The following is a 25,043-nucleotide window of genomic DNA, read 5'->3' on the forward strand; positions in this document are numbered from 1 at the left end:
AATCTGAGGGTTGGGGAAAGCTGGGTAAGGGAGGAAGCAGGGGCCTGCCCAGCCCCCGTCCAGCTTGGCCCCCTTTTCCGCAGGAACAGGCTCCATCACTGCTGGAAGATTCCGATCTGTGGCAGGTTGTGGAAGAGCTCCCAGAGACTGACTTTCCCCAGACCACCAGGTACCATGAAGCAGTCGGTCATGGCCAGGTCTCTGAGGCCATCCAGCACCCCAAGTTCCTGGAGACTACCTGGCATCACCAAACCCAAGGCCCTGCTGCCGGAGGAGGGGTCTGTCCAAGCAGCTCCCCCCTCTGGGGTGCAGGAGCCCCAGGTGCTTGAGCCTGGGTCTGTGCCTGGGCCAGGACCTGCCCTGGGTCCTCAGCCCACACCACCAGGACCCTGGCCTGTAACACCAGGAGGCTGGCCTCCTCCCAGGGGCTTGCCCGGGACTAGCACTGGGCCTTTCTGGGGCTACTTCCCACCTGCCCAGCTCCATGGCTTTGGGGCCCCACTCCCAGCCACGGAGCTGGGCTCAGCTTGGCCTCATTCACTGCAGTCCCTGTATCACCAGAAAGGGACACTCAAGCTCTCAGCTATCTCAGAAAAGGAAGAAGATGACTCCCTCCATGTGGGAGTCCTTCAGGATGGAGCCCCCAGGGCTGGGGCCCCCAAGAAAGCACTCCATAAGGGACCCCCGCCTGCCTTTCAGCAGACAAAATACAACACTGCCACCATGGCTGCAACGACTTCAGCAGCTCGGTCAGCTAAGGCTGCCACCAGGCTGGTCGAGGACGCCCCTGCCACCAAATTGGCAAGCAAAGCTATGATCACAGCCTCATCCGGGCCTTTAGGAGTCCTTGCAAACATCCTGGGTGCAGGGTCCTTCCGTAGGCCCATGACCTTCACCGATGACAGTGAGACAGAAGACTTGCAGGAGAAGGACTTTGAGGACATCCTCTATCCCTCATTCTCTCCTGCCAATGTCCCTCCCGACATGGCCCTGTCCCAGGCCATGCTGGCTGCCAGACAGGCTGTGACCCCTGAAGACAAGAAGAAGGCTGTCAGGCATTCCATGAACAACATAGCCCAGATGCCTATTAGACACGACACCCTGAAAGGAGAGTTTGCCCAGATGTCATCCAACCTGCAGCAGCGCATGACTTATCTAGGTAGGCGTGGCCTGGCTCTAGGAAGGGTGACAAGGGCTCAGGTCCTCCCTGTGGCCTCTGACAAGCACCTCCTCTCCTTTGTTTAGTTCCTCCAACAAAATCTACATTCAACCATTAGCTATTCATTCCTTTGGCTTAAGCATTAGCCTCTTACTAGTCTATTCTTTTACAATGAGTGTACAGTGAGGTCTTATCTTAGGGGAGAGGGGCAGTTAGGGTCTAAAGTTGGTGCTTAAGGAGGAAAATCACATGTCAAAATTACTCTTGGAAATTCCCTTTCAATAGCGCATAAAACAGTACTGCTGTACAGTGTTTTGATAAGTCCAGATCAACCAGAGTGTCCCACAGCACTGAATAGAACCCAGATGAAGTGGTCAATTTGGGATTAGGGACAACTGCTGGACAAACATATGTATCCTTAAAAGATCACAGTCATGTTCTAGGTGGCAGTAGCAGTAAATTTATGCTCCTATTTCACGTCCATGATGAGCACATGTTCACTGCAGGGAGCAGGGAACGGGGAAGAATGGCCCACTCTAGTGGTTCTCAACCTTAAGATCACCTCAGCTTCCTGGGGGTTTGTTAAGGCACAATTGCTGGGCCCAGCCCCAGAGTTGCTGACCTGTTGATCTGGGTGGGGCCCCAGAGCTTCCCTTTCTAACCTGTTCTGGGAGATGCTGCTCATGCTGCCTGCTGGTCCGGGGAACCCAGTTTGGGATCCACTGTCTTACCCTCTTTGAATCCTGATCTTGCTTTTTTGCTCTCTGCCAAGTATAATAGTTGAATTAGCCGAAGTCAGATCCATATGTGGCTGGCTCCACTCCTGATGGGCAGTACCGTTCCACAAATCTTGAAAAAGTAGAATTTTGCACAGCTACCAGTGATATCCTGTGGCACAGCTAAGGTTATGATAGTCATCAATTTAAATATACAACGTAAAGCCATAATAACCCAAACTCTACTTCTGACCAGCTGCCATTTTTGTTAAGAAAACTAAGAGGGGGGCGCAGGGTATAGCTCAGTGGTGGAGCACATGCCTAGCAGGCACGAGGTCCTGGTTTCAATCCCCGGTACTTCCATTAAGTAAATAAATTAATAAACCTAATTACCTCCCCCTCTCAAATAAAAATAAAGATAGGTTGTAAATGGATCTTGGCTGCAATTTTTCATACCGTCCTACCTATGTCATGTACATTACTTTTCGGCCTCTCATCTGAAACTGGATAGAGGGTATTTTTTTTTTTACCCCTGTCCTTTGTTAAATCCTTCTTTCTATCTTGCTGTGGGATAATACATTTCATATACTCCCAAAGTAAGGTACTGAGGGCCACTTCTGGGAGGGGAGTAAATTCCAGAGAGGTTTCCCTAGGCCTGGGCTGTCTACTAGGATAACAACAAGGCTGTCAGACACCTGAAACGGAGTGAGTTCAAGTTCCCATGTGTCCTAAGTACCAAGAGCACACCGGATATTGAGGGCTTAAAACGAAAACAAGAATGTGAAATAGCTCATTAATCATTTTGTTGATCACATATTAAAATGATGCTATTTTAGATTATATTGGGTTAAGTAAAATATTTTCTTAAAATTAATTTCACCTGCTTATTTTTAGATTTTTTTAATGTGGCTACTGGAAAATTTTAGATGACCTCAAAGGCCCCCAAGCTCACAACACCTTTCTGTTGGAAGGCACTGCCTTGGACATCTCATAACAGAAACAGGTCGAGCTTTAGACAGAGCATCTTTCCCCATCCCTGTCCCCAACAGCCACCCCCTCTTTTGCTTTCAGCTAACATGGGAGCCTCTTCCAAGCTTGGGACAACCGTGGACGTATTGCAAGAAAAGATTGGCAACCTCCAGAAATCCAGGATGAAGGTCAGTGTCGCAGACAGAAAAGGTGTTTAAGAAGATGGTGACTTGAAGTGAGCTGGTGGCAGACTCCATGACCAGAACTGGGAGGATGTCCTGCCCTCCCGGACCCAGCATTTGTCCTGGAGCTGAAAGGAGGCATGGGGAGGGGGAGGGGCCCAGAAGACAGCTGCAGCCCCGTGGAGGCAGATCTCTCCAGCTGGTGCAGGGGTCCCAGTGTTGGGCAGCTGCATGGCGCCCTCAACGAATGTCTTAAGTGGCTTTTGGATGGCAGTCTGGGGACACACTTCAAGTCCCCTCCTGGCCATGGTGACCTGAGCAACAGAGGCTTTGGATGTCTGTGTCTCCCCTTTGTAGGAGGAGGAACTCGAGAGAATTTGGGGCCACCAAATAGAGATAATAAAGGACCACCACATTGTGCTGGACAAGGCGGTGGAGAAGCTCCAGAAGCGTCTGGATGACTTAAAGGTGTGAAGGTCTGGGAGGGCCTGAGGACAGATAGCTGAGAGGAGGGAAGCTGTCCTCATTCAGACCTTCCCCAAGGGTTTCACAGCCACCCGGAAGGCAGAACCAAGGACTCTACCCAGGCATTTTACTGTGTGTAAATTACACTTCCATGAAAAACAACCAAATCCCACCACCCCACCTCTACTCCCACACTTAAACAAGGGGGCCTGAGCAGTATCTGTCTCCCCCACCGCTGGGGTCAGCTGCCCCTAGAAGGGTGCCTGGTGCGAAGTGAAGGCTCATAATGTGCTGAATGAACCAATGAATGAATAAGAGGATTTCTTGAGCCAACTGGTACTTTCATGACCTTTCCCGTAAACCAGGTCGTTTCCCCTAAACCACACTGCAGGGCCTTCCCAGAGCAGCAGAGTTCTGGTGTGATAAACTGTGAGGACGGGTGCAGAACGCCCACCAGGGGCTCACTCAGTCAGACACCGTGCCCCGTGGGCTCGCTGAGCTGGCCAGATGACCCTGGCCTGACAGTCCACAGGACCAGTCCAGTCTGTGCCTTGTCCCAGGGGTGTCCCAGACCTTTGGAGAAAGGATTAAAGTCACTCCCAGTGGGAGGAGATGACCTTTCCCCAAGCGTATGAAGAGACAAAAATCCCATACAGGTCCACCTGAGGTGGTTTCCACGAGTGGGCTTCTGATTCTAAGTCAGAGTGCTGTTGGTGGGATGCATTAGGATGCGGGGAGCAAAAGGGGAGGGCACAGCTCCCCCTCCCAAGATCGTTACACAGCATAATCAGGCTAGTGCACACAGGGCAATTTAGACAGGAAAAGAGCTCATCAAAGGGGAACCAATTTCCGACCTAAGCAGGGGCAGCCCCTGGGCCATGTGTGGGCGCAGGATACACAGCTACAGGCTCAGACTTTTGTGAGTGCAGGATCAGGAACTGATTTGTCTCCTGCCAACTCTGAGCCCTCATTTAGCTGCTGCTCTTCAGAGAGGCCGGGTTGCCGTGTCCTAGGGACCTATTGGTGTCCTTCCTGGACGGAGACTGGAGCCAGTTCGTTCACCACGTCTGATGTGTGTCCAGCACTATGTCCCACCCTGCACAGAGGAGGAGGGGGTCACAGGATCTGCCTCCAAGAAGCCGTCACTCGTTGAGAGAAACTCAAGAGGAGTTTGGCCAAACAGGCCAAATGGACCAAGTCGGCCTTTGTCCAGACTTCCTTCCTGCCCCTTGTGCCAGCAAGAACTGATTGTTTATAAAAGTGAGCCTTGGAAGGACCTGGAATGGGGTTTTGTATACAACACACTTCATTAAATAGTTCTTAAGTGAGTGTGGGCTGCCAGAGATCAGCAGCCCCTTGAAGTCCTCGCAGGAGAGAAAGGAGGGAGGGCAGACATCTGGGCCCTGGTTCTGTCCCAGCCTTGGGGACTGTCACTGTTTTACCTGGATGCCTGGGAGAAAGTGTTCTGGACGTAACAGGTGGTAGGAGAAATCCTCATGCACTCCCTGAGTCATTCAGCCAACAGCATGGAGCCTTCGCTCTGGGCTAGGCACCCTTCCGGGGCCTGGCGACACAGCGGTCGCCAAGACAGACACTGCCCAGGCCCTGTTGTGTTTTTTTGCGCGGGAGTGGTAGAATCTGTTTTTAACTGAAGTACAATTTATGCACAGTAAGACGTCCAAGCCTGAGGTATAAGAGCTTACTTCACTTTTGCCTTTTTATACACACACGTCAGCACCACCCAGTCAAGATGGAAGCACTTCCCTCACCTCAGAGTGCTTCTCTTGGAGTGTTTCCCACTAAGAACCCAGCAGGAAGATGAGTGAGGACAGAACTCTCTTACTGGCTCAAATAACATGAGAACGTTGCCTTTTGCAAGTGGACAGGCATCTCTTATGAGCCAGAGACTGCACAACAAAGCCATTCTTGAAACAAACGGTTGTAGCCAGGGCTCTGGCTTGGTGCAGGAGAGGACCGATACGGTAGCTGATGAGTGTCGAATGCTGACTCTTTTAGGGAGATGCCGTGTCTAGTCCCCCTCAGCATCTTCGGGAGGAGAGTGGTATGGATGCCATTTGAAAGAGGAGGAAACAGACTCAGGCAAAGTAACCAGCTGGCTGGGAGGCAGCCTGCTATTGTGGTTAGACAGGCCTGGGGTTGAAGCCCCATGCTGCTGCTTACTGGGTAGACCAGTTTCCTGAGGCTACTGTAACAGATGACCATAAACTGGGTGGCTGGAAATAAGAGACAAATGCTCTGTCACAGTTCTGGAAGCTAAAAGCCCCAAATCAAGGTGCTGGAAGGGCCTTGCTGTCTGAAGGCTCTAGAGGAGGATCCTTCCAGCCTCTTCCAGCTTCTGGTGGCTCCTGGCGTTCCTTGGCTTGTGGACATATCACTCCAGTCTCTGCCTCTGTCGTCACATGGCCTTCTTCTCCAAACGTGCGTCTGTGTCTGCACACTAGCCTCCTTATCCACGTGGCCAACCCTAATCCGCATTTTAACTAATTACATCTGCAAAAATCTATTTCCAGATAAGGCCATGTTCACAGTTTCTGGGTGGGTATGAATTTTGGGGGAGACTTAGTCAACTCCATACACAGGTAACCCTGGCAGTGGAATTTGGAGAGTCCAGGCTAATCGCTCCTCTTTATTTCAGATTTTAACTAGAAAGAGCCAAGTGAGGGTCTAAGTATTAATGTTGACTCCAAAAGGTCAGGGCCCCCTGCAAATGTGGGGTTGGAGGAGGCAGCCTGATGCAAGGCCAAAGCAGGAGCTTCCTTCCATAACTCCACCACCCATCCTAGACCTAGGGACCCACCTGTGGGCAAGGTGGACGTAAAGGAACCTTGCATTAATTAGAATTAGGTTCAACTTCAGATAACATAAAACCCCCCAAATAACTGACTTGAACAGGGCATAAATGTACTACTCCTTTACATTCAAGAGACTCAGAGCTGGTATAGAACTCCATGGTATATGACTTCCAGTCACAAGGTCACCTCATGGCCCAAGATGGCTCTTGGTGGTCCGGTCATTAACTCTGCATTCCAGCCAGTGGTGAAGAGGACACCTACCCACTTTCATTTACACCTCAGTGGTCACACAAGCTATAAGGGACGTTGGGACATATAGTTACGATTCTGGGATGCCAGCTGCCAGCTAAAAGTTGGAAGTTCTGTTTCTGGGGGTGAAAAGGAGACCAGCTATGAAGGGAAAAGTAGAAGCCTGCTTCCAGCTTTGCAGGAAAAGTGACCCTACCTGCTGGGGACATGGTCTAGTGACTGTGAGCCTCTTCCCAAGCAGGTCAGCTGGCTGCTGCTAGCATAGGGAGGGTCCAGTAAGTGGAGAGAGCGCAGAATTAATGGAGGGAGTTGGCTCTTCATGGAGTCATGGGGATGGGAAATAAGGGGTTTCCCTGACACAGGGCACAGCATGTGTGGCATAGAAGTCACGCTGATTGATGAATAGACTGCCGTTGTCGCAGGGACCCCACCCCATTTCAGATCAAAAGAGATGCACTTGCCTTAAATGTCTGGGGACCCAAAGCATCCACACTGGTTTGTGCTTTCCTTCCTCAGGTCTTCTTTTCTTTCCTGTGTAGCAAAGCTCTATGATGGCATCTCCAAGGGGCCAGCTTGTCTCAAGTCCCATGTTCCTTCCCTTCTGATCTGGGCACCTGGGGCCCTGGAGCCGAAGCCTCCCAATGCACCACCCAGCTGCTGCCCACTTGGCCCTGTTTTCCCTTCCTGGCACGCAGCAAGGGTGGACATGGGAGGGAGATGCTATCCTCAGGGCTTCCGAGGACAGCTGACATGCCCTCTGCTTCTGTTCTCAGATTGTCCATTCTCAAATCAGAAACCTAGAAATGTACAAGGCAGACAAAAGTGTGATGGAGCAGGAGCTGAAAGAGGTGAGTGAGATTCCTCTCCCCCCGCTTCCCCCCAAGCCCCAGCTCCCCACGGAGGGAGATGGACTCATCCATCCAAGACAAAGCCAGGCAGACAGACTTGCAGAGTTTCCTTCCACTTTGTTGTATAGAAAGGTTGGGAGAATTTCTCAAAAGTTGTCCCATCAATTCCTATTTTTAGTAATTCAGGATTAGTGACAATTTGTTATGTGAACTTAAAAACCATGCACCAACTTCTCCATCACAGGAAGAACTTGGCTTAGGTCTCCCGGTTGTTTTGAGCCAACACAGACCCAAGGCTAGGTGTCCAGGGCCCCAAACTAGAAAAAATGACCAAAGTGGTCTGATCTCCTGCAGCCTCCTGCTGTTCCCACCCCTGCCACCCTGCCTCCCTGAGTCCCATCTCTCTTTAGAAAGCTGACCGGAGTACCCTGGCAAGCAAGGCAAGCCGGGCCGACCTGGACACAGTGGCAATGGAGCTGAATGAGATGATTCAGGGCATGCTGTTCAGGGTCGTGGCCAATGAGGATGACTGGAAGAAGGCTGTGGAAGAGCTGGGCAAGGACATACGCACCAAGGTGAGTACCCCTGTATTAGTTATCACTTGCTGCATAACAAACTATAAGAAAGATAGCCCCTTAAGACAGCAAATGTTCAGTTTCTGAGGGTCAAGAATTGGGGAGTGACTTAGCTGGGTGGCTCAGGATGTCCCATGAGGGGGCAGTTAGGATGTCTTCCAGCCAGGGCTGCCATCATCTGAGGGCCTGACTGGGGCTGAAGGAGCCACGTTCAAGATGGTGCCCTCACATGGCTGTGGGCAAGACTCCTCACTTCCTCATCACGTGGATGCCTCCTTAGGGCTGCTTGAGTGGCCTCGCACCGTAGCAGGGAGTGGTCCCCTGAGAGCACATGGTCCAAGAAAGCAAGACAGAAGCTGCAACCCCTTCTTTGACTTAGCCACAAAGTCACACTCCATCATTTCTGTAATATCCTGTTGGTAACACAGGTCAGCCCTATTCACTATGAGAGGGGACCACCCAGCCACAAAGTCACACTCCATCATTTCTGTAATATCCTGTTGGTTACACACCAGCCCTATTCAAGTGGAGGGCCTTGGAGGCCAACTACCATATTGCTCCACTCTGGGCAAGCAAAAGGATGTGGTGGGGTGGAATGGTGTCCTGCTGGTCATTCACGTGTTCATTCATCATTTACTGACCGCCTGTAAGGAACCAGACCCTGGGGAAATATTGATAAGGAGTCACAGCCCCTCTCTGAATTTGTTGCATGCAATACAGCACTAGGAACAGTCTGGCCAATCATATCAGTGTTGTGTGGTTCCTGCAGCCACATACCGGCTGGTATGAACAAGAGAGCTTGGATTTAGAATCAGGCAGGACCGGGTTTGAGTCCCAGCCCCTCCACAAGCAGCAGCATACCCTGAGTTATAGAACCTCACCAAGCCTTGGCTTTCTCATCTGTAAAATGAGGATTTATTCACTCTTCAACCATGTATTGGGTACTTCTGATGCTGGTCACTTGAGGGTGTGACAATAAGAAAAACAGATAAGGGACACATTCATCACAAAATCACACGCATCAAAGCAGAATTACAGCTGTAACTCAATTATCTACGGAACAACTGACCTTTTTTTTTTTTTTTCCTAAGAATTCAACAGCAAGGTGGAAAAAAGTGGGACAGAGACTGTTCTAGATTAAACAAGTGTCAAGAGGCAAAACAACCAAAGGCAAACACACAATGCGACTTTCCTTGTCTCCTGGTTCGGGGCTGCACTCTGCAAATGGGCTGGGAATTAGATCAAAGTCAGGAATGACTGTTCCTCATGTTAGATGTGGTAACAGTGTTGCAGTTGCTAAAAATTGCTAAAATATTTGAGTGAAATGCCATGACTTCTGTAACTTAAAAAAAAAAAACACTCCATCAAGAAAATAAGGCAGATATAGCAATGTGTTAATAGTTATTAAATCTAGATAGTGGATATTTGATTCTAGTCTTTTCACTTCTCTATATGTTTGAATTTTTTTCCCTAATTGGAGGCTTTTTGGTTTCTTTGGTTGGTTGTTGTTTTAAGTAATTCTATACTCATTGCTTTTCTTTTCTTTGTGTATTTTTAATTGTGGTAAAAATTCACACGATGTAAAATTAAGCATTAATCATTTTAAAGTAGTGGGGGAGGGTATATCTCAGTGGTGGAGCACATGCTTAGCATATACGAGGTTGTGGATTCAATCCCCAGTACCGCCATTAAAAAAAAAATTAAATAAATAAATAAAATCTATTTACTCCCCCCACCAAAAAAGAAAAAAGAAAAAAATCATTTTAAAGTAACTAATTCCTTGGCATTTGGTACATTGACAGTGTTGTGCAAACACTACCTGTATCAAATTCTGGAACATTTCCATCACCCACAAAAGGAAACTCCAGACCCATTAATCAGTCACTCTTCACTCCCCACTCCCCCAGCCCCTGGTAGCCACTAATCTACTCCCGTCTCTATAGATTTGCCTATTTTGGACATTGCACATGAACAGATCATATGCTGTGTAACGTTTTGTGTCTGGCTGCGCTCGGCATCATGTTTTCAAGGTTCATCTTTGTTGTAGCATGAATCAGAACTTCATTTCTTTTTTACAGCTGAATAATATTCTGTCAAATGGATAGGCCACATTCTGTTTATTCATCCATCTGTTGGTGGACTCTTGGATTGTTTCTAACTTTTGACTATTGTGAAGAGTGCTGCTTTGAACATTCATGTACAAGTTTTTATTTGAACACCTGTTTTCACTTCTTTTGGGTAGATACCCAAGAGGGGAATTGCTGGGTCATAGCTATGTTTAACTTTTTGTAGGAGTGATATATTGTGATGTCTGCAGTGAACTCTCAAATGGTTCAGGAAACAAACAAATACACACATACATATGCATAGATAAAGAAAACATGGCAAAATGTTAAAAAATCGGTGAATTTAAGTGGATATGTAAGAGTTGTTTGGACTATTCTTGCAACCTTTCTGTAGGTTTAAAAGTTTTTGAAATAGAAAAAAAAGTTTTTGAAATAGAAAAAAAAGTTTTTGAAATAGGTAATTGGGGGAAAGAATCTTTTTAAAAAATCATAATTTTTTAACACTTGCTGAGCCCTGCTCTATTTAATTTTAAAAAAAACTTTTGGAGGGGTGGAGGTAATTAGGTTTGTTTGTTTGTTTGTTTGTTTGTTTATTTATTTATTTATTTATTTTAATGGAGGCACTGGGGATTGAACCTAGGACCTCACACATGCACTCTACCATTTGAGCTATACCCTCTCCACCCGTCCCAGGAAAAGAATCTTCTTGGGACGCCATGCACTTCTGTTGTGTTGGGTTGGCAGACAGGTCATGCAGGCAGGTGGGCCCTTCAGCAGCAAAGTGAAGATTCCTCAGGGCCCAGTGGTGCTAGGCTGTTACCACTGGCATAAACATATATTCTCCCCTTAGAAGCAGCAGGTAATTTGGGGGTGACTCTTTGGCACCCTGGGAACGGCCATTGCCTCGGCCATTCTCCTAGTAGTTTCCTGCTAAATTGAGGATTATTGCCTGAACCAGTTATTTCATTAAGGGTTGCAGAATGGCAATTTTTCTCTTTTTAAAAAAATTTTGAGTGGGGGAGGTAATTAGGTTGATTGATTGATTGATTGATTGATTGATTGATTGATTGAATGGAGGTACTGGGGATTGAACCCAGGACCTCGTGTGTGCTAAGCACACTCTCTACCCCTGAGCTACACCCTCCCCTCAAACGGCTATTTTTCTAACCCTAGCATTGTGCCTATATTTGAAATCTGTAAAGAAGAGCTTTCCCTCATTAGCTTGAGCTGATCACCCTGAAGTCTGTTTCTTGCAGGAAAGACGGGAACAATGATGGGTTCTCTCCTTTAATTACCAGTTTCCAGGGTAAGGCATTGGTGCAGCCACTTCTAATACATGGCGGCAAATGAAATTTTCTATTTTTTTTACTTTTCTTGTAGGTGTCATCATGAATCATGGGTTTTTATATATTCAGTTTCTTCAATCAGTTAAGTTACTACTTTGTCACTCACATGGTCTCATTTTAGGCCTGAGAGCTGGCCCCTGAGCCCTTGGACATGACCCTTTGTCTTGAAAAGCTGTCCTGCTTTCTTAACTGACAAGATGTTCCAGGCTCATCTTCAACTAGTCCCTTCCTTGACCCGAATCAGCCATTTCTCTGTGGATTCTTGGTTCCTTCTGTGAGGAATGGTGGTTAGAGACCAAAATCTGGGCACTTTCAAAATTCAAAAGTCCCACCAAGGGAAACAGTCTGGCAGTTTCTCAAAAGTTAGGCATAGAGTAAACTATGGTAAACACTAGGTAAACACCCCAGAGACACGAAAGCAGCTCCCACAAAGCAAATGTTCACAGCAGCATTATTCATGGTGGCCCCAAAGTAGAAACTACCCAGATGTCCATCAACAGATGAATAAATAAACAAAACATGGCCTGTCTGTACAGTGGAATATCATTCAGCCATGAAAAGGACTGAAGTACCGATACACACTACAACATGGATGAACCTTGAAAACCTGATGCTGGAAAAAAAAAAGACACAAAAGGATACAGATTGTGTGATTCCATTTATGTGGCGTGTCCAGAAGAGGCAAATCCATAGAGACAGAAAGTAGATTAGTGATTGTTCACACCTAAGGGTTTGGGAGGAAATGAAGGGTGACTGCTACTGGGTATGAGGTTTCTTTGGGAATAATGAAAATGTTCTAAAATTGATTGTGGTGATGGTTGCACAACTTGTGAATGTGCTAGAAGCCATTAATTGTTGGGAGAAGGTAATTAGGTGTATTTATTTATTTACCTAACTTTTTTTAATAGAGGTATTGGGGACTGAACCCAGGATCTTGTGCATGCTAGGCATGCACTCTGTCACTGAGCTATACCCTGCCCCCTTCTTGAATGTATACTTTACCCTCAATAAATATGTGTTGAATGTGTGAAGATATGGCATCTTGGAACCATCAGGAAAATATTTCTCAGGCCTGTAGGCCTGCAGGCCTGCACTTAAGCAGTAGGGGTGGTTTATCTTTTGGAGGCAGTAACTGATGGTGTTTCCTTGCCTTGGCTTCTGGGAAGCTCACTGTGCGGCTCCCCTACAGCAAGACAGGCACGAGGGGTACGAGCCTTAACCCAAGCGTTGTCTTTCTCCCTTTTCTCAACCCCCTCACTTTCCTTGATTAATCTTGTTACACTCTATGGAGCTTTGCAGGTTGCTGCAAGTCCTTTTCTGGAGTGAGGCAAGGTGTGAATTAACTGACTAATAATCTTTTCTTCCCTTTGGCTGTTTGCAGCTGGTTCACAGTGATTTGGATGATCTAAAGAAGGACATGGACGAGGTCTGGAAAGTAGTCAGGAAGCTGCTGATTGAAGGCCTCCGATTTGACCCCGACAGTGCTGCTGGCTTTAGGAAGTGAGCCCCTCCTGGGTAGGGGTGCAGCTCCCAGAGGCCGGGGAGTCCCTGTCTCCTGAGAGGAAACGACAGGGGTATCCCAGTGGATTCTGGAAGGAAGGATTCCGGAACTGTGGACCCAGGGAAAGGGGGTGGGGCGGGGGATGGGGCTGAGAGCATCCAGGGAGTCAGAAGTGGGCAGCTCTGGCCTTGGCTGCAGAGGGGACTCCAGATGAGCGTGTGCTCCAAGGCCCTTTTGCTACAAAAGAGGAAACTGAGGCTCAGAGAGGGAAGAGGCCGTGTGAGGCCACACAGGGAGCCTGGGCAGATCTGGGACCAGAGTGAGGCCTCCAGTCATCCAGACAGAGCCTCAGGCAGAGGGACACAATGTTCCTGGGGGAGGGGAGGTCCTGTCCTCAGATCACCCCTCCTGCTCCCCCATGTCCGCCCTGTTTTAAAGCCCTCCATTGTGTTTGGGGTGAGGAGATAAACTACACACACTTTTATCCCTCACTGCAGCCCCAGGCGGCTGCAGATGGGAGTCAGCAGGGGTCAGCAGAGCTGAGCTGAGCCAGGCTGGGCCAGTGGGAGTAGGATATGGCGGGAAGCCCCAGCCCTGAGGCCCAGATGGACCTGTAGCCTCCTCCAAACACTGCCTGGGGCAGGGCTGGCCCTTAGGGCCTGGCCTGTGTGGCAGCTGATGGACCTGGGTGTCTTCCAGGAAACTGTTTGAGCGGGTGAAATGCATCTCTTGCGATCGGCCTGTGGAAATGATGACCGGCCCGTAAGTACCTCTAGGGGTCATCTGGGTCCACCCCTCCCGTCTGGATTCCTCCCTCACCCTCTAAACCCTGCGGTGCCTGTGGGGTTCTGTATGCATCATGTCATTAGCTCCCCGCCCTGGGCAAGGTACTGGCATCTTTCTTCACCAGCCCTGTCAGGTACCTTCTGTGTCCAGGGATGGAGTTGGCTCCAAGAGGAAAAAGATGGAAGGAAACAGGAAAAGCTGAACTTTGCGGGGCTTCCTTACACATATTTTTATGGTTTAACACTTCTGTTTATTTATTGAGGTGAAATTCATGTAACATAAAATCAACCATCTTTAAGTGAACAATCCAGTGCGATTTAGTGTACCTTCACCTCTAATTCCAAACTGTTTTCATCTCCCCAGAGGAAACCCCAGACCCATCAGCACTCACTCTCATTCCCCTCCTCCGGCCCCTGACGACCACCAGTCTATTCTCTGTCTCCATGGATTGGCCCACTCTGGACATTTCATATGAATGGAACCATACACTGTATCGCTTTCGTGTCTGGCGTCTTTCACTGACCATCACATTTTCAAGGTTCATTCACGTTGTCCCATGTGTCAGCGCTTCATTTCCTTTTATGGCTGAATAATTTTCCATTGTGTGGACCGGCCACATTGTGTTGATCCATTTACACGTTAAGGGACATTTGGGTTGTTTCCCCCTTTAAGTTTTTGTGAATAGTGCTGCTGGGAACCTTTGTGGACCTGTATTTATTTGAACCCGTGTTTTCAGTTCTTTTGAGCATAAACCTAAGTATGCAAGTGCTGAGTCATATGGTAACTCTATGGTTAGCTTTTTGAGGAACCACCAAACACTCCAATATGGTTTAAGAGCCATGACCTTGCAGCACCCACAGCCTCTGCATGGCTGGCCTGTTCCTGGTGGCCGGTGAAGCTCACCACCCCACACCCGTCCATGTGCATGGAGGGGCTGGGGAGCTACGTCCAGAATTCTTCTTTTAAACCACAGATATCTGGTTGTATCATTATTTATAATATTTTTTAAAAAAGAAGAAGAAAGGAAATGATCTGAAGTGGTTAATGAGTCACAGTACCTTCACATCAGCCAGTGGGGCGAGTTATAGAGGCCCACCTCACACAGACCCTCTGAGATGTGGAAATGTTCCGTAGCTGCGCTGTCCAGTGCAGTAGCCGCTGGCGAGTGCTTGAAAGATGGCCAATGTGGCTGAGAAACTAAATGTTTAATTTTACTTTAATTTAGTTCATTTAAATAATTTAAATGAGGCCCGTGGCTGCCACATTGGATGGCACAGTCGTGGAAGAATATTGAATGACCTAGAAGAATGCTTGCAATCACTTAAAGGAGAAAACCCAACTGGGGTGTGTGTTATGATCCTACTTTTGTTAAAAAAAAAAAACATGGAAAAATGCTGGAAGGACACATATCAAATTACTTGTCACATGGTTACAGTGCTTTCCTCATTTTTTTTGTGCTTTTCTATACTTTCTAAAATGCTGACAATCAATACGCATTATTCTACATTTTTATTGTGGCTTAACATACATACAGCAAAGTACATAAACGTTTATTATACAACCTGGCAAGTTTTCACATGTGTACACACCTTGGGAACCACCACTCAGATCAAGATGTAGAACAGCTCCAGCTCCTCCAAAGCCTGATGTTTTACTTTATCTTTGTTTTTATTTGATCTTTTTAATAATTTTTAAGGGGAGGAGGTAATTAGGTTTGTTTATGTATTTATTTAAAATTTTTTTTTTAATGGAGGTACTGGGTATTGAACCCCCGAACTTCAGGCATGCTAAGCGCGCACTCTACCACTGAGCTATACTCTCCCCCTATTTTTATTTTTTGTATTGAGGTAAAATGCGTGTAATATAAATTAAGCGTTTTGAAGTGAACAGTTCAGTGGCATTAGTACCTTTACAGTACTGTGCAGCCACTCCCTCAATCTAATGCCAGGACCTTTCCGTCCACCCAGAAGGACACCCCATGCCCGTCGGCAGTCCTCCCTGTCCCCCTCCCTCCGGCCCCTGGCAGCCTCCAATCTGCATCCTGTTTCTAGGATTCATCTGTTCTGATTTTTATTTTTATAGTCAGAACAGTTGTTCTTTATGACTTACAAAAAGGCATAGCGGGCTCTGTGCCATGGACCTTTCTGGAGGGAAGGCTGTGATTGAGGGTGGGCTTCCTGGAGGAGGTGGCCACGCAGGCCACCCAATTAACTCTTGTCCTCCACAGGCATCTCATCACCATCCGCAATGCCCACCTGCTGTCGCGACGGCAGCCAGCCAGTGCCAACAGCCACGAGTACCTGCAGCAGCAACAGATGAGGTGAGTGGGTGGGGGTCCACCCCTCAGAGGTCACCCAGGAACCCAGGCACCAGCAGAGACGTAAACTCCAGCCCCCAGATGACTGTCCCAGGGCACTGCCAGCCATCTGCAAGGGAGATGTCCAGGTGGTGGAGCCGCAGGCAGGCTCATGAAATGACCATGGGGAGAGGAATGGACACTTTTATCGGGCATCCATAATGGGCCAGGAACTGTTAGGGGAGGGTCTCTCACTTAAATCCCACACCCCCTTGTGAGCTATGGTTGGTAGGCCTGCTTCCTGCTTCTCGCTGGGAAAAGTGAGTCACGACCCTCGAGGCTTGCTGTGGCCAGGCAGCCTAAGCGCTTTGACAGACTTGACCTCACTGAATCCTTATACCTTCCCTTAGAGGTCATTCTACTATCACCCCATTTCACAGTTGAACAAACTAAGGCTCAGAGGACTTCAGCAGTCTGCCCCAGGTCACAGCTAGTAAGTGGCAGAGCTGACCCCTAAGCCTGCAGGTTTCCACCGTGCCGGGCTGGCTCCCTGGGCCCCAGCTCCACCCCTCATCCTACTGACGTCCCGGGGCTTCATGGGTGCTTCCTGCACCCAGGCCTGAGGGTGCGTCTGGCCAGGTGAGGGAGTGATGCTGAGCAGCAACCACAGCCACACGGAGGGGAGAGATGTGGGGTCCGTGCCCGACGCCCCCACCTTCCCTTGCCTGACTCCTTGAGATGAGGCCAGACCAGGGCTTCATTTCTGGGGAAACACAGGTCTCAGTTCTTCGCCTCTGCCCCCATAGTGCCTGTCTGTATCCACCCACCAGGCCCCAGGCCTGCCTGGCTGCATCACCCAAACTCAAGCTGGAAGAAATTCCAGTCTTCTCTTGCTAATGGTCAGGCCCTCGGACCCTACCTGAGGCTCGTCTGGGGTGGAGGGGTCTCCAGGTGGCTGCTGACGCCCCTGCCCGGCCCCAGGGAGCAGCAGCGGCTGCAGAAGCTCCAGAATGTGGGAGCCCAGGAGGAGTGCCTGGGCTCGCTGGGCTCTCAGCAGGACTGGGGTGATGGCCCTGGAAACGACACCAACCTCAAGTTCAAGTCATGTGAACTGTCGACACTCTACCCCTACGGGGACCCCGAGCTGCTGGACTATGACACTGTGAGTCAGGCCACAGCCCCTGGTGGCAGGCGACCCCGGGGGAGGCCGGGCCCTGCCTGCCTCTGTGTACTGGAGAGACTGGAGGATGCTCCCTGACCTGGGGCCCGGGCCGTCCAACAGGCCGAGGTAGACATCCTGGGAGTGGACGGCATCCTGTACAAGGGCCGAATGAGCAACAAGGACAAGATGTGGCCGGTGGCTGGCATGGAGAAGGAGCTGGCAGGTGAGGGGTGTCAGGCCTGCCCGGGTGTCCTGCTTTTGCTGGGCAGCCTGAGGCCCATTGCAATGCAGGTGGGACCCAGAGCTGGCAACGTCCCTGACTAGGGGGGAGTCCTCACACAGCCACACGCAAAAATGGGATTCTACTGTATGCCAGATGCTGCATCAGAACAGCATGTGGAAAAGGATGCTGGGGATGGGTGCCAGTCGGCCTCCCCAAAGAAGGAATACTGGGCAGTGGTGGGAGAGTTGTGACAAGGGATGCTGGTCCAAGAAGGAGGCCCTGGACTGCTCTCCTGAGGCCTCTGAGGAGGGGATAAGCTTAGCTGGATGAGGGGGTCAGGTGGGTGGAGAGTGGTCCAGGTGGTGGGAATAGCAGTGCAAAGGCCCTGTGGTGGGTGGAAGGCAGTCCCAGGAACTCAGGAAGGTAAGTCTACCTGGAGTAGGGAGATTAGGCTGGGCTGGGCGTGATGAGGAGGAGACATGGACAGACCCTGGTGGCCTGTGTCCTAACTGTCGTGGGTGGAGGAGGGTTGGGCTGGGGGACACATTGGAATCAGTCGCTCTGCTTGCTGCAGTGTTGTGGCCCCCACTCTAGTTCTCTTCTACTGGGGATACAAGGACTCAGCTCCAGCACTGGGCTGGCAGCACCAAAAGGGGTACTTTCTCTGCCTGCCCCTTTGAGATTTTCCCCCTTTGGGAAGAGGGGTTCCGCACACTGTGCTAATGGGGCTGGTCCAGGAGCCCCAACGTGGCCAGAGGGTTAACTTCTGCCTGTAGTATCCTTCCTCACCCCGCTTTGCCCCCATTAACTTGAGAACATAAGACACATAAGAAGAGGAAAGGGGACTCTCGCTAAGGGTGCTGGACAAAGAAGTCAGTGGCCTGCTTTAGTGTCCTGGGGCTGCAACAAATGACCACAAACCAGGCAGCTTAAGACAACAGAAATGAGTTTAGGAGGCCAGAATCCAAAATCAGTGTGTTGACAGGGCTATCCTCCCTCCAAAGGCCCTGGGAGGATCCTTCCTGCCTCTTCCAGCTTCTGGGGCTCCAGGCGTCCCTGGGCTTGTGGCCCCATCACTCCAGTCTCTGCCTTCACCCTGGATCTCCTCGTCTTCTGTCTCTTATTGGGTTTAGGGCCCAGCTTAACCCAGATGCCCTCATCTCAAGATCTTTCACTTAATCTCATCTGCAAAAACCTTCCTTTAAATAAGGTCACATTCACAGGTTCCAGGGGGACATGTCTTCTGGGGGCTGCCATTCAACCCACTCCCTGGTCTAGGAGGGGAGGACACCATATCGAACACTGTGTTCTTCCCTAGGGCACAGATGTGGCCCTGGGCATGTTAACAGCTCCTCCTGGATGAGGCTTGGCTGCTTCAGGACGCTGGTCTCCAATGCTGTCAGGAGGGACTCAGGCTGGGCTCTGGGGTCACCAGGCAGGATAACAGTGGTGGCTAATATTTAATGAGCCTGACCTCCTGCCAGGCCCTGCTCTGCTTCCTTTCACCCTGAAACAGCTGGCGAGGCATTGCACGGATGAGCAGGTGAGAGCCGCTTGCTGGGAACACATCCTCAGCGGAGGGGCTGGGATGTTCTACACACCTGACCCTTGTCTCCAGTCATCCATCAGACGTTGCCCCTCTCCACCCATCTCCCCCAGGGCTGTCTTCACCAGCATTCGATGAATGGCCTAAAACCCGCTCTGACCAGTCCCCTCCCAGCCTGGAACCCGTCAAGATGAGTGTGCTATGGCGCTGTAACAGAGTACTACAAACAGTAGTTTAAAACAACACAAATTTATCTTAATTCTGGAGGTCAGAAACCCAAAATGAGTCTTACAGGGCCAAAACTGAGGTATCTGCAGGGCTAGTTCCTTCCAAGGCTCAAGGGGAGACTCCGATTCCTGGCCGGTTCCTTCCAGAGGGCCCCCGCATTCCTTAGCTTGTGGCCCCATCTCCTTCTGCCATCTTCTAAGTCATCACTCTGACCTCAGCTTCCATCCTTATGTCTCCTTCTCTGACTCTGACCCTCTGGCCTCCACTCCTGAGGACCTTGATTATATTGGGCCCACCCAGAGAATCCAGGATCACTTCCCTATCTCGAGATCCTTAACTTGATCACGTCTCCAAAGTCCCCTCTGCCATGTCAGGTGACATACTTACAGGTTCTGGGGATTAGGACAGGGACATCTTGGGGGGCATTGTCCCCCGAGTCTAGACTCCTTGGCTGATCTTCAGGCCCCTTGCCACCCTCTTCTGGCCTCATCTGCTCCCTCCACCCTCACACAACTGCTCTCTCTCAACGATCCAGGCTCTTCCCCACCGTGGGGCCTTTTGCACGTGCTGTGAGCTCCACCTGGAAGCCCTAGAGAACGTTTCTCATCTGCCAGGGCTCCAGTGCCCCCTCCCCTTAGGAGCCTCCCAGCTCCCTGTCTTCTGGCTCCTGCAGAGGCGGGAGAGCCATGGAGGAGGTGCTGGAAGGAGCAGATGTTGGGGTCAGGTGGTGGGTTTGGGTTTGGGCCTGTATAGTCCAAGGCGTCTGTGGGCCTTGGAGAAGAGTGCTGGCTCAGAGTTGGGTTCCCAGGCCTTGCTGGTTCTCGATTTTGAACCTGTATCCCAGGCCCACATTCCTCACCTTGAAGGGAAGGAGTGTGACAGTCTCATCAGTCAGCTGGTTGGCAGGTGCTACCCCTCTGTGGAGGGGTCCAGGTGCCAACCAGCAATCAGAGCGGGCGCCAGGGAGTGACTCTCAACTGGCCATTTGCTCTTACACCAAACCCACAAAGCACACGGGAGGCAGTTCTTAGCTCAGGTTCAAGGGACGTGACCCAAGCTGTATGGATCCCAAAGGCTAATGGGGAATCAGGGTGGTCAGCTGGGCCCTCCAGGGTGCAGACTCTGAGACAGAGTTAGAGATACAAGAGGTCTGGGATGGGGAGGCACTAACAAAGAGGAGGAAAGAAGGGGGGCCAGGCAGAGAGCCCCTCAGACCATGTGCAGACCTGACAAGGTCCAGGCCAGCCTAGTGGGGCGCTTCTAAGTGAACACTGCCCAGCAGACGGCCAGGCCCTGTGCTCCCCTACTGGCCAGAAGTGCTAACAGCCCCGGAGAGGGCCAACAGCTGGAAGTGGTCAGCTTCCTGTGCTCCTTAAAGCTGAACGGTCAGCTCCTTCTTAAAGGGAGAGCCGAGCGGCACCTCCTGCTGCCACACGGTCCTGGTCACTCAACTGGTCACTCCTGAGCCCTCCTTGGTGCTGGGTGTGTTTTTGATGCCACTGGGGAGACCTGGTGAGGTCAAAATAGAGTTACTACCCCCTTAGAGTTTTGACTCCATGAAGGATGGTCAGATGTAAATGAATAAGTAAGTTCAGCGAGTGAATGAGATGAAACATGGAAATGGGGGAGAGAATGATAGGGTGGAGGGATGACCCTGTGGAGCAGCTGATCTGAAGGACTCTCTGAAAAGGGACATCATGAGGAGACAGCCAGGGAAGGACACAGCCATCCAAGCAGAAGGAACAGTCAGGGTCCTGCGTGGGAAGGAGCTCTGTGCCCCAGAAACATGTCCAGACCCCTGTGCCCTTCTCTGCCGCCTGGGAGTCCCTCCCCTCTCCTCCTCCTCCTCCCAGCATGTTCCCAACTTGTGCATTGGCCTTTGGTCTGCATGGCCAGTCGTGGTGATTCTTGGCTGGACTGGGAGAAGGGGACGCCTTGGATTCAAAAGTAAAGGATGGGAACAGACCCCAAAGGCCACATATGGTGACCCCTCCTGTAATGTGTCCAGAACAGGCAAATTGCCAGAGACAGAAAGCAGATCAGTGGTTGCCAGGGGCTCTGGGGAGGGGAGAATGGGGGGTGACTACCTCCTGGGTATGGGTTTCTTTTTGGGGTGATGAAATGTTCTGGAACCAGGTGGAGATGGTGGTGGCACAACCTGGTGAATGAACTTAACGCCACTGATTGCTCACTCTGCCTGGTTAATTTTATGTGAATTTTAGCTCAACAACAACAAAAAATGTGCACACACAAAAGCTGAAGGGCAGGAAGATGAGGGTGGGGGTATTCCGGGAGTCTGGCCGTGGCGGGAATATTTAAAGAACCACCAGACCCGCCAGGCCAGCATTTCTCTTGTAACTTTTTATGCTCAATGTCTCTTTCCTCCCTGACCTGGAGTTACCTTCAAAAAGCCTCTTCCTAATATCTCAGCCTCCAGAAGCCTTACACTCAAGAAAGTGGGGAGTGAGAAAGGGTCTTCCATGCACAACTGGGTGGGGGTTGGGTGTGTGAAGAGACAGTGTGGGGGCAGCAGTGCAGGGGTCCCACCAGAGCGAAAGGGCTTTTGAAGGGGCCAGAGAACAGGACGTGGGCCTCCAGGGTGAGGCTGAATTCTGGCAGAGCCCACCCCTACCCCCGTCTCTTCCCCTGTCTTTTTCACTAAGCTGTGAAGGTTCCGCATCCCCCGGCTCGAAACCCATATGAAGGTGTGCACCCAAGTGCCTTATTCGGCTCCATCTACCCCCATGAGTATCTGTCTCCCACCTCTCTGGCCCAGCTGGGATTCTGGCAGGGTCTCTGGTGCCCCTAGTCCCAGCCTGGGGCTCTCCTGCCCCACCTCATCCATCTCTCACCTTCTCTGCCTGTACCTGGGCCAGTGAAGTTCCCTTGAGTGGCCCCCACCCAGCACCCAGCACCCTGGCCAGGGCCTCCAGCAGTCCTGGGCTCCAGCTTCCCCTTCAGCCAGGCTTCCTGGCCCAGGCACCATCCCAAGCGTCCAGGTGTCCAGCTGGCTGCAAGGGTTGGATAAGGGAGGGCTCGTGAGCTGGGTTGCAGGTGACTGAGCTCATGGCTTCCCGGGTTCACATGACCATGTACCCAGCATCTTTGAGCGCTCTACAGTGTACACTTCCTCCTTCCATCTCTCACCCAGTCCTATCCTGCCCGGGTGAGGTGGGCACAGCTAGCTCCTTTTAAAGTGGGGAAGCTGAGGCCCAGCCACCTTGAACTGGGGAATCCCAGATCCTGGACTCCACGGCCTGTGTCCCCTCGGGTGCTCTGCTCCCCTTTAGGGTCTACCTCTGGTTTCATTTATCTTGGGCTGACGCCCCCTCCTCTAGGAAGTGTAGGGTGCCTGGGACTGGGTGAGCCGAGGTAGAGTCTTGGGGTGTCTCTCCTTGGTGGGGATGACCCCATCAGGCCAGCCTCTCTCCAGAATGTTCTTGGGACACATTCTGGGTCTCTCCTGCCCCTCCCAGCCTTGCCTCCCCATGCCAGCATGGGATCAGCCGCTTCAGGCCCCCATTCGATGATGCCAGCTCCACCACCGTCTCTGCCACCCCTGCCACTGCTGCCACCGCCAATGCCGTCCCTGCAGGATCCCCAGCCGGCCTCAGGGCCTGCCAGGCACCTGAGGCCACTGCGCCTCGAGTTCCAAGCCAGCACGCAGTCCGCCAAGGAGCCCACCAACCGGTGAGCCCTGGGCTTGTGCCCCGACAGCGCCTGCGTTTCCTCCCTGCCCTTCCCACGCCTGCCTCTGGCGGAGACCACGCCCTGAGCCTGGCCTGGGGAAGGACTTAAGGGAGGGGTCTCCATAAGGGACTCTTTTTGACCCAGTGGCTGTTTTCACCTGCATATAAATACACACAACACAACCCTTCTCATGCTGTTTCATGGGGGGAACACAGCTTTTGAGACTGAATTCCCTATTAAACCCATTTAATTCCTTGACCAATTTTTAACACAACACAGTTAAAGTGGTTTTAAAAACACTTTCCCTTTTATTTTGCTGAAATAATTTCATCAGAACCCGTTCGAATTACAGCTAATGCTGCTGTCCATTTTCTTTGGGGACCATTACTTCTACCAGGACCAGCATTCTCATGGGAACCAAATTTTACTGCGGGCATGCTTTTTTGTATTGCTTGTTCCCACCAGTAATTACCGTTATGAATTGGATATTTAAAGAATCTGATTGTTTGTATTTACTTCTGTTTAATCCATGAGGCGCTTGGAGCAACAGCCTGGAATCCTCCAGGACTGCTCTGTCCCTGTGAGGACTGGGGCCCTGCACCCTGTTTGGCGTCTTTCTGGTCCTTTGGTTCCCTTGCTAACTGAGCACGAGCTTGGTGGAACAAAGGGCAAAGCAGGAGGTCAAAGCGTGCTGATTTGGCAGTTCAGTGGCTGGCCTCGGAGCGCAGAGTGCAACCCTCACACCTGCCTCTCCGGTCCTGCACCCTGGCATGGTTTCTGCCCCCAGGATGGTTTATTTGTCCCTCCTCTTCCCTCTCACCTTCTCTCTTTGTCTCTTTCCATCCCCTCGCTTGTCCAGTCGCGCCCTCTACCCCTTGTGTACTCCTGACATTTCTATCACATGCCACAAAGACTAAAAAAATTTTCCCTCTGTGTGGTTTTGGGGCATAGGCACCCCCCAACATCCACTACAGGCCACTGGGACAGTGGAGCGAGTCAGGGAGTGGGGTGGGAGTGAGCTGCCCAGAGGTCCCCCTGGAGGAGCCAGGGTGCTGGCATGAAGGAGCCCTTGGGCCTGGCAGCCAAAGGAGTCCTGGACACTGTGTGCCTGCCCCTTCCCGATTGTCCCCCAGCCTTCCCACCCCGCCCCAGCTCCTCACCTGCGACCCCTCCTGGACCTGACTTCTCTTTTCTTTCTCTAAGGACTGTGTCCAAATGAGGTCAAGCTCTTCCTAACCCAGGTGACCCAGGTGACCTACCTGCCCATGCCACCTTGGGGGACACTGGCTAGTGCAGCCTGGCCCCACCCCCATATCACAGATGAGTATCTTTGTCAATTTCTCCCCAGAATAAAATCTTTCACTTTTCTGATTGTGGATAAAGGTGATTTGGCCCTGTGCTCTCTGCAAGGGGTGGCCTTGCCTGCCCCACATGGGTGGGTGAACCTGCTGGCCCGTCTTCAGGTCATCACCCCAGGGTCAGCCTCCCAGAGCTCACCACAGCTGAGTCTCAGCAGAGATCCATAAGCCTCCCTTCCTCCACCACACATCCCACAGTAACAGAGTGCCCCATGCTGCCCTGGTCCTGTGTGGTGGGCAGGTCAGGGGCCCATAGGACAATGGTGTGACTTGCCCAGGGTCATACAGTGACTCCTCAGCTCTCTGGCCACCTGCCCAGGAGGCCCTAACTTCTTCAGTGCTGTACACAGCTATGAACAGTCCGACTTCCATCCCCTCTCCCATGGCAGAGAAGGGAGGTGCGGCTGGGTTCGGAGAGACAGAGAGATGGGGGCTTCTGGGGAGGCACCTTGTGCCAGGTATGGTCAGGCTTGTCCCCTGCAGCCCTGACCCTTGTGGAACTAACAGGCACCCAGGCCCCACTCTCTCAGCCCCTCATAGCTGCCTTTCCAGCCCATTTCTCAGATGTACCAATGAAATCAGTGCTGGAGTGGGTTCCTGCAGCCCAGGGAGGGAGTGAGGCCCAGGTAGGTCACTGTCCAACTATTTGCAAACTGACAGGCCTCCTGGGTGCTCTAGAAGGTGGGGAACTGCAGACCCAACTGTAGCCAGCCAGGGCACAGGCCCGAACATGGCAGTTCTGTCCCCCGTGGGGGTGGTGGGGAAGCCAGCCTTTGGCCTGGTCCCAGGTGGGAGCTGCAGGCAGAATCCTTGCCAAGGACGTGGCAGAACGCCCCCTCCCCTATTCCAGCCCCAGCGGGTGGGA

General features: G+C 51.1%; 1 protein-coding gene across 1 annotated transcript in view; it reads left to right on the forward strand.

Moving 5' to 3' along the window:
* The window catches only part of C18H16orf96 (chromosome 18 C16orf96 homolog), a 35,006-nt gene extending 10,945 nt beyond the window's left edge, over window positions 1-24,061 (forward strand). Inside the window, exons 5-18 of the mRNA XM_032461059.1 lie at window positions 84-278; window positions 562-1,159; window positions 2,947-3,032; window positions 3,384-3,494; window positions 7,327-7,401; window positions 7,812-7,976; window positions 12,770-12,888; window positions 13,589-13,651; window positions 15,903-15,995; window positions 16,953-17,133; window positions 17,254-17,356; window positions 21,794-21,874; window positions 22,607-22,820; window positions 24,024-24,061. Of these exons, the coding sequence (XP_032316950.1) occupies window positions 84-278; window positions 562-1,159; window positions 2,947-3,032; window positions 3,384-3,494; window positions 7,327-7,401; window positions 7,812-7,976; window positions 12,770-12,888; window positions 13,589-13,651; window positions 15,903-15,995; window positions 16,953-17,133; window positions 17,254-17,356; window positions 21,794-21,874; window positions 22,607-22,820; window positions 24,024-24,039 (2,100 nt within the window). The 3' untranslated portion in view covers window positions 24,040-24,061. The remainder of the gene's footprint in view (window positions 1-83; window positions 279-561; window positions 1,160-2,946; window positions 3,033-3,383; window positions 3,495-7,326; window positions 7,402-7,811; window positions 7,977-12,769; window positions 12,889-13,588; window positions 13,652-15,902; window positions 15,996-16,952; window positions 17,134-17,253; window positions 17,357-21,793; window positions 21,875-22,606; window positions 22,821-24,023) is intronic.
* The last annotated feature ends 982 nt before the right edge of the window (window positions 24,062-25,043 follow it).

Source organism: Camelus ferus, chromosome 18 (assembly GCF_009834535.1).
Source record: "Camelus ferus isolate YT-003-E chromosome 18, BCGSAC_Cfer_1.0, whole genome shotgun sequence".
In the NCBI taxonomy this organism is placed as follows: domain Eukaryota; kingdom Metazoa; phylum Chordata; class Mammalia; order Artiodactyla; family Camelidae; genus Camelus; species Camelus ferus.